General features: G+C 37.7%; 2 protein-coding genes across 2 annotated transcripts in view; both read right to left on the minus strand.

The window, feature by feature from the left end:
- The window catches only part of LOC146478983 (TNF receptor-associated factor 2-like), a 255,231-nt gene that overhangs the window by 35,578 nt on the left and 205,252 nt on the right, over window positions 1-14,401 (minus strand). The gene's annotated exons all lie outside the window — the stretch shown is intronic.
- Window positions 8,048-11,484, minus strand: LOC146478986 (uncharacterized). The gene is made up of 3 exons (XM_085111145.1): window positions 11,183-11,484; window positions 10,089-10,262; window positions 8,048-8,681 (listed from the first exon to the last, which is right to left on the minus strand). Exons 1-3 carry the CDS (start codon window positions 11,186-11,188, stop codon window positions 8,505-8,507), a joined length of 357 nt encoding a protein of 118 aa, XP_084967271.1. The 5' UTR covers window positions 11,189-11,484; the 3' UTR covers window positions 8,048-8,504.

Consider the following 14,401-nt stretch of genomic DNA (forward strand, 5'->3'; position numbering starts at 1 on the left):
TAATTTTACTTCAAAAGAAAGAAATCGTGAACTGAGTTTTTGATTATTAAAACAGTTTGGCACACCTTGAAATTAATGTTATTTTTTAATGAACACACTGGAGTATATACTTCACACGCTTAAGTTAAAAACGGATATTTTCCTAGTTTGTTTTTTTTAATACTAGAAAGGTTGGATGTAACACATAAACTAAAAAAAGCCTCAGTTAAATTCTTGAAGATTACGTTCGTGACGGCTCTTTCTAACACTAGTACATTGTTTTTAAAAACTAAAGCGTTCCTATCAGTAAATGTTTCGCATGCACGCAACCAGTGGTTCAGAAACACGCTAACTGTGATTCAAACACTCTAAAACACACGAAAGATTGCAGTCAGGCAAACCATCAAAACTCCAATAGCCACACGAACGGAATTACCTCCATTGCCAGCCGCCGTCCGTCCGCATACACCAAGGTCGCAGATCTCGAGAGTTGTACAGCGACCATTGCTGAATCTTTCCTTAGATTGAATGTACTCAGGGAAGGAACATCGCCAACGGAAGCCGGTGGCAGAATGGACATCAGGCACACTGGTGTTGTTTGTAAAAGCGCAGAAGGAGTAACCCGGTGGGATGACAAGAAAGTGTCGAGACTCGTAGGTGACGATTTTCGCCTTGGTAGAAGAATGGGAAAATCCAGCTTTTACCTCTGCAGAGCCTTTTGCCGTCAGTGGCCCAGCTTGCTTCTCTACCTCTGCTCTGAGCGTTCCCTCAACTGATACAGTGGTGGTCTTCGAGTTCACGTGCGAAGTTGACTTTTTCAGCTCAAACACACAAGCGCTGGACTGGGCTCCGCCGAATTCAGGACAGAATTCGGTTGTTTCTGGCACGGCGCAATTTTTTCCCGCCTCCTTTGGCCCCGAGAGATCGTCGCATTTGTAGACACTCCACTGGATCGTGCCATCGCTTCGGTAGAATACGCGGAGTTGGTTTGCCTTCGCTGGACCCCACGCAGTGCGCTCCGCTGTTCCTCCACAAAACCATCGTACTTCTGTCTCCAAACCTGGAAGATGGATTCGTTTGCTGGCCTCGGCTTCTGGCTGGCCCGGCTTTTGCTTGTTCACTTTCTGATCTACGACTTTGATGTAGTCGGCACCTCTGCACTTGTCGGACGTAAATGTTATAAATTTACAGTTAGATTGAGCTGACCCACCAATGAGATGGAGGCTTAAGCAAAGCATAGCCACAGCAACTGGAGTAAATGAATAAGCCATAGCTTACGTACAAGTTTTGAAGGTTTAACCGAAGACAAAATGATATCACATGTAAACGCAGCTTTACAACCGAGTGAATAGTCTTTGACTTTTCAGAGCTGCTTTATACATCTCATTCAAGCAGAAGTGACTCATACATAATCAATATCCGATTTCCAAATAAGGTTCAACCAATGTCTTTTGAGCTTTGAAGTATGATCACTTTGGCCAAATATTTAGCACTTCCGAAAATTCAATTGACGTAAGCCGATTAGCTCCAGTTTTCGAGATACAGCCGACCTCTTGCTGAAGTTTTCACCTAATTTTGCTCATGATGTGGCTCTATAAATTAAAGTAATTACTTTTAAATATCTTGAACTGACTTAAAATTTATTTAAAGGGAATTGATTTCTCCGATGAAAACCGTTAAAGTACAGGATACACATTCCAGGCCAGAGGAGTGGGCGGCTGAAGTTGTTTTCTTGCTGCGCGCAGGAAATACACTTTTCAAAATCAATGCATGACTCGGAAAAAAAGAACCGGAAAAAACATGTCCTGCTACCCCAGATTAAGGGGCAATGTTTTAAAATGAGAAATTTATTAAGTAGCCGTGTAATAGAATCCGTTACTGCTATTTACTTTAAGCAAAAATTGTAGAAAATATTTCATGTCCATATAGACCGCGTTGCAGCGTTTTTAAAAACACATCTCGGTTCATCAGTAACATTTGACTGAGATCTGATAATAGTGTGGTTCCGTGACAGTTCTCTCTACTATTTAATTTGTTAAAAAATAGCTAGCTAGTATCGGCTCATAAAGTATGCTAGATGGATCTGAGTTGCGAAGAATTAGAAAGTCTAACCACAAAAATACACTGACATGCGGCAGTGGTGGGTCACGACCTTCACTGAACTGAGGGCCCGCTCGGCGAACGCGGCCTCTTCTTGAAACGAAATACTGATCTCGACACCTCGGTCTCAAGGGCCTCAGTTTTGGCGGTGGCTAGACCAACCACTGCATGCTGCCTATATACTCAATGTGACTCTAGTTCTGTTCTGAAACAATCGCACTGAACTTCTCTCAATCATTTCGAACTGGTGTTTTACGTGATACTGATTGAACTTTGTGGCTCAATCCACCTGAGGCTCAGTCAACATTTTCAGATTTACATCCTCAATGCTTTCATTACTACTTGTGTAATTAGCTACCATAGATAACAAGGCTCTTCAGACCTCCCACTTTTTTTCAAAAACCTGCCGCTGGAACAATCTCGTTCTTTTCTCAACCGTAACATCTCTTCAATGAAAACGTGCAGTATATCATGGTATGTAGTTCGCATGTACACTGCCTACTCACTAGCAAGCTTTCTGAACTCCCACTGGATCAGAATGAATATTAGATAAAGATGATATATATATTTTTTTAATTAACACCTGGAATGATCCCAGATTTTTCTACAAATCTATCTTGTTTTACACGTTCATTTGTTGGTTTGTCTGCAGCATGATATTGTATAACTGGCGACCGGAAGTTACTCCAGTGCAAAGTTCATATCGAGATCTGCGACGACTCCTTTTCTTAGAGCTTCCTGTTTGCAATCGGGGACACCTCACCAGAACATTTAAGAAAACTCCTTCACTGTACTTTTTGGTTTACCAAGATCATTTTTTGGCCTTGAAAAGGGATAGTTGTGTACGGTAACACAGTTCGATGTTTTCAGGCCCTTTAGCTGAATTTCACAGAAAGCGGTTCATCGGAGCAGATCCGTCTCCGAGTAGGTTTTCCAAAACTCCTTTCTGGCCTGACCATATGATTTCGCTTTCTTAGAAACATTTTTCGTCGTTTTGAAAAAAAGTAATTAACTTTCCAGGCCACTGTTATTACTAACATTTTTGGTAACTAACAGCTAGTCTTTCTCCACACTTCGATTTGCACTTCACACTGCCCTCCTTCCTTTTACCCCTCCTCCCCCAGTTCCACGCTCTCTCCTAATGCTGTTCCTCTTCTTCTTATTATTATTCTTCTTCTTCTTCTTCTTCTTCTTCTTCTTCTTCTTCTTCTTCTTCTTCTTCTTCTTGCATTATTCGTGTTATTGAATGAATTGAGAAAACAGTTAGCAATATTGTCAACTGATGTTAATTATTAAAGAGGTCCTTAAAACACTGTTTTGAATCTGCTTTGTTTATCGCAATATTTTTCCGTCTTTCTTTATTCACGCATGCAGGAATGCTTTCTAATGAGGTTCAAGTTCAACTATAAACACTGACAGACATGCATTTACAAACCAAATAGTTTTCCGATTATCATTAGCTCGATAAGCTGGGACTAACCATAGGTAATAACATTGGCTGATATAAATTCGGTAAGAAGAACACGATGGAATTGTACCAAAAACGACCAGAAACAAGGGGAAAAGCTATTTCTAGGCAAATGCCAGCGAAAGGTAACTTGAAGTCAAAACCAGAAAAATACAGTTTGATTTAATGTAAACAATTCATTGTTAAACACATAAAACAGGTTAATCTAGTTTCCCTAACTTCAAGAAATGAATGTACAAGATTTTATTGAAATAATTCTGATTTATGCATGTCACACATACGCAGCACTATTTTGTATTTATTGAGATTTCGAGGTGACCTCTTTATATAATCCCGGTGGTTTCTCAACGGTCTCCTCACATATCTTTACTGCTCCTTTTGTATTAGATTACTCGCCCGATTACTCCCTGAATTGTACTCCACTCAGTCCTATTACCATTACTAATTTTCAGCTCTAGCCTATTTATAAATGTCCGCGTTCATAAACTGATTTTCTCTTGATAATGTAGTCAAGATGACTCCGAAACGTCGAGCCCTAAGTCTCTCTGTAAAAACCGATTTAAAAAGATTAATTTCCTGTGAACAATTCGAGACCCTAATACTAACCAGCATTTATTCCTCCTTACAACATTACTGCAGGAAAAGGGAATAACGCAAATATCATGATCAAGAGAGATGAAATGTGTTTATGCTTGAACACACTCTCATAACTAGCATAATAAGAAAAATGTGGAAAACAGTGAGGAGAATATGTATATTGATGCTGGGGCTTAACATTGGAGCAGTTTTTCTTCCTTTTCATTGGCCGAGAGCAAACCACCTGACCTGCAAATAACTGCTTACAAATAATGGCCTGTCCATTGGCAATACTGTCCAACTGTGTTTTGCGACAAATAATATTCTGCTCATGCGTAAATGGAACTACGCTCTTGTGTGAAAATGTTAGATCGCTTCCCTGAGCTGTCAGGGAGTGGTTTGACACCTTTAGTTGATCACAATTATCAAAAACAAGCTCGGTGATTAAAATGATAAAACAGTTATTGAACTCGGTTATCGAAAAATGTCGTGATTTGTCAGATCAGTTATCGGCTTTGGCTTCAGCAAATAATTGATCTGCCTGCCACTGACAAATCACGATATTTTGCTCAACCTCGTCCAATAATTGTTAATTAACAGTGCTGGTGGTAGTAGTTTTTGTATTTATTTACTTGCTTTGTTGTGTTGTTGTTGTTGTTGTTGTCGATGTATCCAAGAACATTCCCAATTCAAGATTAAAAGTTCGTTGCGTGCCAAAGTAGTTTAAATTTTGTTTTACACGGACCACGTATTGTATTTTTAAAGGGGCTAGGTCACGCAATTTTGGGGGAAAGAACTCGGAATGAATCCTCAAAATAACCACTTAAAACTATAAAAAAACACACACAAAACGGAAACAAAGAAGCTAAAAAGAAGCGTGGATTGGCAAACGTAGACAACATTAAAAGATTACTTTTGGATAAACTTGAAAACGGCGGCCCTGCTTTTTCCAAGTTTATCTCAGTTTGTGTGTGATGTATAACGTTGAGAAATCGCTTTTATTTGTATTGTGGCCGATATTTCCATCAATACATGAATTTTGCTTTGTCATTTCTAATGGTGCATCCTAACGTTCTGCTAATTACAGTATATCACTCCCACAGTCTGTGGGGATGACATCGCACAGAGTGGGTGTGATCACACAACTTGCGCAAGGGTGGGGCTATTCAAAGGGCACACTATCCTCTCAATTACTGTCATAAAGAACAAGACAATTCATACTTTCTAGCTGCCTTAACACATTCCTTCACTTCAAATTAACTGTCCACCCAGCTCTAGCTTCGCGAGGTTTTGCGAGTCACGTATTTCTAGTCAACAAATGAATTTTGCATTGTCTGATTTTCACGTCAAGAGCTCGTTATTTACGAAAATGCACACGACCACCCAAAATATCGTGACCTGGTTCCTTTGATTAAGACTCGGAAACTCGTAAATACGTACTCTGTAATTTACGAAAAATAAGGCGTGAACCTCTAGTACCGCATTTTAATTTCTTCTTGAAAAAGACAAGTTGCTTGTCCTTGCTTTACAAGGTTTTGCAACTGTTGCATTCAAACTTCTAACTTAACTTGAGATCTTGTTGTTATGCATAATTTTTATCGATAAAGTAGAAATCAGCGTTCATTAATTAAAGTTTCATAACCAGTCCCTCAATTAACTATGGTGCAAGATACAAATCTTAGTTGTGCTTAGAACATTAATATGTCCCCTTTGATCAGTCATCCAAGTTATTCAAAGAGCTTTGCATTTTTGTAATGTTTTAAGGGTGTATTCGTTATTGGCCCCTATTCCTATGGGAAAATAATATGGGCAATATCACACAAGGGAAAGAGAGAAATACTAAGTATAGCAGTAACCCTTTCGTCAACATTTCTTAATCCGGCCACGCAATCTTGCGTTCAGAATCCATCGCAAAATATTGAAACGAAACTAATTCTATTGCATTATTGTATCGATATCGACAGTTGATTTGAGCGAAATTTTTTTTCACGTTTGAAACAAAGATCCTTATTCTTTCATTGCGGGTTTGTTATTGGCCCAGTGTCAAAACTATGGTACAATTTGCACGAAAACAAATAAAATAGTTTCCCTCAGCATTTTATAGTTCCATCCCGTACCCTCTCTTGCTTTCCTTAAAGAAAGTTTATTTTACGTTTGTCTGGGAATGATGGATCACACAAGATATCGAAACCACACAATCTCTGACAGTATTTACTTAGTAATGATTTTGATAGTAGAGCGTTCGTGACCAATATATATAAAGAATGATCGAAGGCACAACATTTAACAATTATTCCACGAGCGCGCGTTGAAAAGGATGATATTAAGTGCGAAGCGGTAGCCCCGTTGTTTATAACCATCTCATATCGGCTACAAGCGTGAGTGGAATTTTTTATTTTTTTTTTTATTAAAAAGCAATGAAGAAATTTTGCTATATCTCTCTGATTTCGCTTTGCAAGAATAACCAGACCATTTATACCATAGCCGCTAAGCGAATCAAATTCCTGGAACTGCATTATACACTGATCCAGTTTTTAATATAAGGGAAGTGGTCAAACGACTATACTCGAACAGGACCCACCAAACTCCAAAATAGATGGTGGTCTCTGCCTGCACCCTCGTTCCTCAACCTCAAAAGATGGTGTCTTTATTGCATAGCCACCCCTCTATCCACCAGCAAAAAATGACAGTGAGATTCAAACCTCACTTTTCTTGTTTATTTAGCAATGCTGACGCTTGCTAGCTGAATATTTCTGTGTCAACTCAAATTTTGAAACCAATAAAATTTTGTCGGTAATGTTCACGAGATAGGTGGTGTCTTCGATAACACCCCTACACCAGACAAGGTGGGTCCTCTTCGAACAAACTTGTTATGACCAGTTCCCTAAAGAGATACTTAGCGCTATGAAAGTGATATCTTTGAAGTTGCAAGGTTAGAAGCTTTCTAGTTTATCTGATAAATTTGATAACGTGGGTTGTTAAAGTTAGTACACAGTCTAAAGCCAGTTGACAGACAAGATCGACACACTTCGAAAGCGGGACATGTAGCGTCCTTAATATAAGCAACCTTTTTTCAATTTTTAGTAGTTGTCAAACCTATACGTCTCTTTGTTATGACTACAGAACATTATTATTAATCACTTTATCCGTGTGTAGCTTACTTGGGAAGAGACACTGTGCTCTTTGATGAGCTGACTGGTGTGTTGGTTCGTTGTTATTACGTGCCTTATGAGTCATTCAACTCCAACAGACTTATTCTCTGGGTCGGCCAAACACGTTCGGTTGGCAAAGAACTCGGTCAATATGTGCAGAAGTTTTAATTGGCTACCGACCTGTCTAACAGAGGAGACATAATTCCCAAACGTTTTCCTGAGATAAAGGGCGCGATTAAGATTTTGGTTTTGTTTTAATTAACTATAATGTTAACTTTTTCCCAGCAAACTTGCCAAATATGTTCCATAAAACTGAGAAGTTTTTAAAAGTTAGCTTTCAATTCAAAATATTAACAAAAATTGAACCTCTGTCGCCAGGAACATTGCGCATGTGAAAGAGCTCTCCAGCCAGGATCTTTTAATTACTTTTAAAGGGACGTAAATCAGCCAAACGCTTTGTTTTAGAAATCCAGCGACAGAAATCCATCTGCATGGAATCCTGCTGCAATGTCCTTAGATGTAGGAGCAAATTGGGTGTGGTGATAAAATATGCTACTGGTAAATATAAAAATATAAATTTTATTGATAACGTTTCAACAAACTCTTAAATAATTCCATATTATAAATAAATTCAAATTACTTCTATCGTAATACAAAAGTATGCTTTACCTCACAATATTTCAAACTCTTAAATAATTCCATATTATAAATAAATTCAAATTACTTCTATCGTAATACAAAAGTATGCTTTACCTCACAATATTTCAAAAAAGGCTTCAATCTATTGCTATGAGTAAAAAGTTGGTTTTGCTCCTCGAAGTATGACGTTTCGGTGAAATTTAAAACGATTACTAGCTACTTCACGTTACAGTAAAAAATTAACGCTTTTATAAAAAGCAAAATACACTTTTCGAAACAGGCATTTGAAAAGTAGGATAAAGTACATTTCAGAAAGGGTTTTTTTTTTTCATTTATGTTGCATAAATAGCAAACCTAAACTTATAAACGAGCTGTTAAAAGCTCTACTTTATATCAACTCATTGATTCAATGTACTTGACAAGACCACCAGCTAATGCTGTGTTAATCAGAAGTTAAATTAATTAAGCTAAGCATAAATATAAAAAGTGATGAGACTACAAAACAGTGAGCTCAAATGATTTGCGCTTCACAGTGATATAAATAGGGCTTCCATCCTTCTGTTAAAAGTATCACTTTGTTTCTCTGTAAGTTATTCTCTTGCAAACTTGTTGAACGCGGGTAGCAAGTAGAACAAGCTCTTTTCGAATTCTCCTAAAACTCCCAGAATCCATTTGTTCTGCTGGTAGGTAGACTTGTTCCAGATGCTGCTCAACTGTGGAATGTCACTGGATGAAACGGTATCCACCTGTGAACCACTGAACCAAAGCTAAATAAGAAAATAAAAGAGAAGTATTAAACATTTTCCGTCAGCCAAATTGTACATATATTTCAAAAGAAAACCCCAGAGGGGAACCCTATGCAAGTCACGTGGTCACTCGTAGGGCATTTTAAAAGAGCTGCCTAAAAGGTACCCAAATCTCGTTTTACCGGTTTACCTTGATTTCATTTTCACCCCTGCAAGGTACCAAGTCTACGCTGTAGTTCAATAATTTTTTTCTTTGTTCATTTTTTTCCTTTGTCTACGCTCATTATCAAAACGATTTACCACGCATACACAGAGACGAAGGAAAATAAAAAGATTGAAACAAGGATAAAGTTGAACTGCAACATCTCCTTCCATTAAATGAAACAGGAGAAATCCTAGGCGCGGTTAAACACGACAATTTTTCTTACAACTCGTCTCGCAATTTCGTTGTGTCGTTGCGGCACTAGTTGCACGAAACTTTGTGTGGTGTAACACTTGTCTTGCAATGCTTTTGTTGTTATGAACTTTATACGAAGCAGAGCCAACCTCTATTTTCGCAACGGCTGAGGCAACAAAAATATTGCAAGACAAGTTGCAAGAAAGATTGCCAGTGTGAATTACAGCGCCTTAAAGCAGGCAAGTTAAAAGTTTAAGAAAAACGACAACGGTTTTGATTTTCAAAAACATGTTTCAAAAATTCTTCTGTCATCTTCAGTTTTAATCGTAAAGTACAAAGTTGACTTTATAGTGAAGTACCTTGAAATGCTAATTTATAGTCACACGTTGTCACTTCTTCTACTTATTCTATTACAGTTTTTCTCATTAGCATTTCTAAGTACTTATTATAAATTCAATTTGGTACTTAAGGATTTAAAACTGAAGATGACAAAGGAGCTGTCGAAACATGTATTTAAAAATCAAAACTGTTGTCGTTTTTGTTACACTCAAAGCAAAAATATTTTAAACCCTTACTGAAAGGTACGAAGACCACTCCTATGTCTTCCGGCTATTGTCCCCCAAGGGGAATCCCGTGGGAACTCTGTCATATCAGAGACGCACGGGGCCAGCTAAGAGAGTTTTGAAAAGAACCCAATGACAAGTTTCGCTATCCCTTTTTGTAGGAGGGATCAAACTAATTTTTCCTAAGAGGTATAAATTTTCCTTCTGAGGGAGTTCCTTTTGAATTTTTTTTTTTGTTGTTGTTGTTGTTGTCAGTTTAACATATCACCTTGCTAACAAGTACAGGTTATCCTCACTTGTCGGTTGGGTTGAATTTTAACTAACTAAGTGGGACAAAACCCCCAAACAGGAATATAAATCGCATGAAGCCAAGAGGAGAAATGACTTTCACACTTGTACCTTTTAAGACTCTCCTAGTTACCGATTAAACATTAAAAGAACATTTCTAATGATCTGCTGGTGACTTACCACTGGAATCCGTGCTGATTTTTTAAGTTCGCTGATCTTGTTGGCTATAGTTTTGACCTTGTTGAAAATTTTCCTGTTTCGCCCACTTCCATGAGGCCAATTCTGCAAAATGTCTTGAAATACTACATGGAATATGGACAGCTGCTTGAATGCTTTAGGCACAAAAGTCTGCACCTGATAAACAAAAACAAAATATTATTTTGGTTAAGATATTTCTGGATCGCTACCACCTCTACAAACATATTTTCCGTGATACTCCTAATGAAGTAACTCGAAAAACATTCTCTTCTCGTTCACAAACCTTTAACAAAGTCCTTAATGATTTTCACAAGATAAACGAAATGTAAAATTAAAATAAACGATAAACCGAACGACGTTTCGGAGTCGTCATGAGACCATAAAACGATTTTATCGTTAATTTTTACTTGCTTATGTATTCACCCGAAACCTTCACTTAAACGAACTGTGTACGCTTAAAGTTTAAAAGGCAAATGCCATTTTATTGCTGTAGAATCACTGAGTAAAAAGTAAACTGTACGCATTTTGATTCTTCCTTTAAATTTCGAGCAATGTTTTCACGTTACATGGGGAATCTCATGGCGAGCCGCTGTACTGCTATGGTGACTAACTGATGCATCAGTTAAGGACGGTGCCTACTTTTGCTACTGCGCATACGATCTGCGCATCTCGAGATACTCTGGTTTCCTATGGGTGATGCCTACTAATACAGGGATATTTTTTGTGCGCTTTAAAACTATGCGGACAAAGCAGAACTTAGCAAGTGCTCTTGGTACCCAAAAAGAAAATTGGGGTTCACCTTGCATTTTTCAGAGATAAAAAAGCTTCAATATGGTAAAAAACGCCATACATTGCTTTGCATTTTACTATTTTTTTGAATTATTGTTGCTTCATTATCTCTGAAAAATGCGTGGTTACCCCCAGTTTCTTTTTGGATTCCAATAGCTCTTGCTGCTTTTCCGGCATAGCCATAAACCTCTCAAAACTATTTCGGTATTAGTAGGCACCGCCCTTAGAAGCGTCTTATGTGATGCTCAAGCGAACGTCACAGTACATGTAAGGCAGGATGTACTTACATTCATGTTTTGAAATGTCTTCAACAGTTCCACTCCATTTATGTCAACTTCTCTCGACTCCAGAGGATCTCCAAAGTGTTCTTTGGCCTAAAGTGCATGAAAAGAAAAGAAAATTACTAATTTAAAATCTTTTTGCCAACTCATTTTAATTGTACCTTTTTAGTTTCTAACATTATGCTTGCATTATCCGCGGTAAACAATGACGTGTTTTCAATTACTTTCAACCGGACTATTTGACTATTTGAAACTGAGTTTCCCTTAACTCTTTTTTCTCAGGGACAAACACCGGGAAAATTGACGACATTTTGATTTTCGCAACAGCTAGATATCCAAAGTTGGGTGGAAAGCTTGATACCTCTAATGAAAGCACAGTAAATAATGTTCAAGACAAGCATTTTTTTCCCAAAGAAATATACAATATTTTAATTTATCAACATAAATACATCAGTATTGTATTATGGACATAATTTGGAAGATGAGTGGTTGTGAGGAAATGTTGAAAGAAAAAAACGTTCCTTATTGTAGAATCGTATGAAAGCCATGATTCTAACTTTTGCTGACGAATCAAAATGAATGAAGCCATCGAATCAGTGACTAAACTACGTCAAGCGTGGGAATTTTCGTGCGAGCAAGTTACGGCCGGTGTTGGTTGATTTCCCACCTCATTCCAATTTGGACAGAAAGTGTGTGTGGGGGAGGGGGGGGGGATGGGGAGTCTGTGAAGACAGTAAAGCAAATTCAAAGCAAACGAGGAAATCGCTCTCGATTTTCAAATGGTAACCGTTCTCACTAACATGATCTTTAAACAAATTGTATGTGATGTTTAGGCAACTACTTACATAGGCCCTTTTCGTGTCAGAGACTAAATCATCCAATCTTGGTTTTTCAGTGCAAATGACGGACATCGTTTTGAAAACATCTCTTGTCCTCCTCAACGCCTCCTTGTTCACAGGAGCGCCAGATGAATAGAACGGGATCACAAGGAACAAAGCCAAAAACAGGGAAAAGACTAAAAAATCAAAAGCAATGAAACACAAAGTAAGTATTATTCAAGACAACCCTCGGTTTGTGCGTGTGCAATTTAGCGCTTATAAGTGTGTCTCTCAAGTAGTAAATGAAATCAAGTATGAAAATGACACTATGTCTATCGTGATAACGAAATATTGCCTTTCATATAAGTGGAAATAGCCAACTAAGCGTTCTGTATACGTCTGGGTCTTCTTTGGCTGAAATCATCAGTATAATTTTTCAACTCGATTAAGTGGAATACAATATCTCTAAACGGTGTCCCTTAACCATTCGAAGTTCCTTCTTCTGAATATTATAGAATATCTGATGGTTTACACGGTAACGACGAGTTAATTTGAGTTTTGATTGGTTTTTGCCCGCCGCAGTGATTGCCGAATTTGCGATTACTTAAATTTTAGTTTTACAATCGATTAAAACCAGCTGTATAAAATACGGATAAACATCCAACAGTAGATATAAATTTTAAGTTTAAAAACCCTGTTTTCACTTCTCACCTGACTCCATATCGGCAATGTAACTTTTCTTCTGTAATATGATCAGTTCTCTGTTTAGTTTTCTTGTGGTGGGTCTCAGTTACCAGACGGTCGTTTTCTCACACCTCAAAATGTCAAACCCCATTTTCGTCCCCCTTTTTATTGAACTTTTTTCTGAAGATAGGAAATCCTTTTTTGTAATGTTTTTAAATAATCAGTTGGGGCTCAGGGTATTTTATTTTTCTCGTGTCCGTGTGACGTGTTTGAATGACTCAATTCCGCTGAATTTTACATGAGGGAAATTTCAGTGCCAAACGTAATTGCTGACTTTATAATTTTTCTAATTCTTCCTTTCCTTTGTCCTTAATTTAAGACATTCCCAATATTTTTTTCTAAAACTTTAGAGCTGTAGCAGTTTTCTTCTTGTGTCTTTAAGAGTAAAAAAAAACGAACTTCGCGAGAAGAAAATTTCATAAAAATCCTTCCTGAGTTGCCATAAAACTGAGACTAGCGGATACTTAAAGCATAATTTATTCAATTTCCTCTCAATTATAAACGGTCATGAGCCTATATTAAGCACCAATAAATAAATTTACTACAAACTTTCTACTGTAAAAAAGTAACAGTTTATTAACCCATTTCTAACAAGTATAAATACGATTGTTTCAGACAAAGATGTTATTGCGTGGGACGGAAAGTTGTAATGGGAATTGATTGTTTCTTAAGTAAAGATTGCATTTTGCACCCAAGCTGAACCGACGTCATTTACGAAACTGTTAAAAGGCGCGTTTCATCAGACCATATAAAGTATTCATCCATGATGCTAACAATGTAAGGTATCCTAAGTATCGAATTTTTTTTTACAAATAATAGGAAAATAGGCAAGATTCTGAACTATTTTGATATCGGAACATACGACTCATCAGCCCCAGTAAAACGTAGTCAAAACGTAGAGCTATTCGCTTCCTCAAGGAAGACCCAAGAGTCAGTTATATAAATATTTGTTTTATGAGTTTTAATTTGCATTTGCCGGCATTTGCATTCGTACACTTCCTGGTTCGCAAGAATCCGAAATTAAAACGTCCTTTTTCATTGGCTCCCTATAACAATTGATATTTCATTTTGCTTCATGCAATGTACTAAAATTGACTCAAGAGCGCACACTGTCACCAACATGGGCAGGTCAAAACCGGTTTAATTTGCTTTAGGTAATGCTATTTTAATAGGTTTGCTTTCCTTCCGAAGGTATTTAATGACTCAGAGCCTTTTCCTTGATGAACGACCGCAAGCATCAAGCTAAAGAGTATGATTCTAACTTTGGATTCTGTTGAAGCCATCCTGACTGAAGCCTGGTTAATTTAAACAAGGGAATTAAGTAATACTTTCCCGCGATCCTGTTTAGCGCGGTAAACAAAGCGGAATTATTGAGCTGTACTTTTCCGCAATGCTTCCCATTGGGTTCCATAATAAGGTTCTAACTGTTGGCTTATGAGGAAATCCTTAACTGTGATATCGCTCAAATTAAAACCTTCTGATCAGTTGCACTTATTGGAAAGTCCTGGCATATTCAGACATTCAAATTACCTCACGTACTAATCGAGCTGATTAATTGGTATATGAAAATTAATCTTTAGAGTCAAGTTCAAGACCGTTTTACTTAGATCCGTTTCAGCCCGCTTGGTACTGCCCTGCCCAACTAATGTAACCGCATTAAGTT

The sequence above is a fragment of the Pavona decussata genome, unplaced genomic scaffold (assembly GCF_977016875.1).
Source record: "Pavona decussata unplaced genomic scaffold, jaPavDecu1.1 SCAFFOLD_61, whole genome shotgun sequence".
Classification (NCBI taxonomy): domain Eukaryota; kingdom Metazoa; phylum Cnidaria; class Anthozoa; order Scleractinia; family Agariciidae; genus Pavona; species Pavona decussata.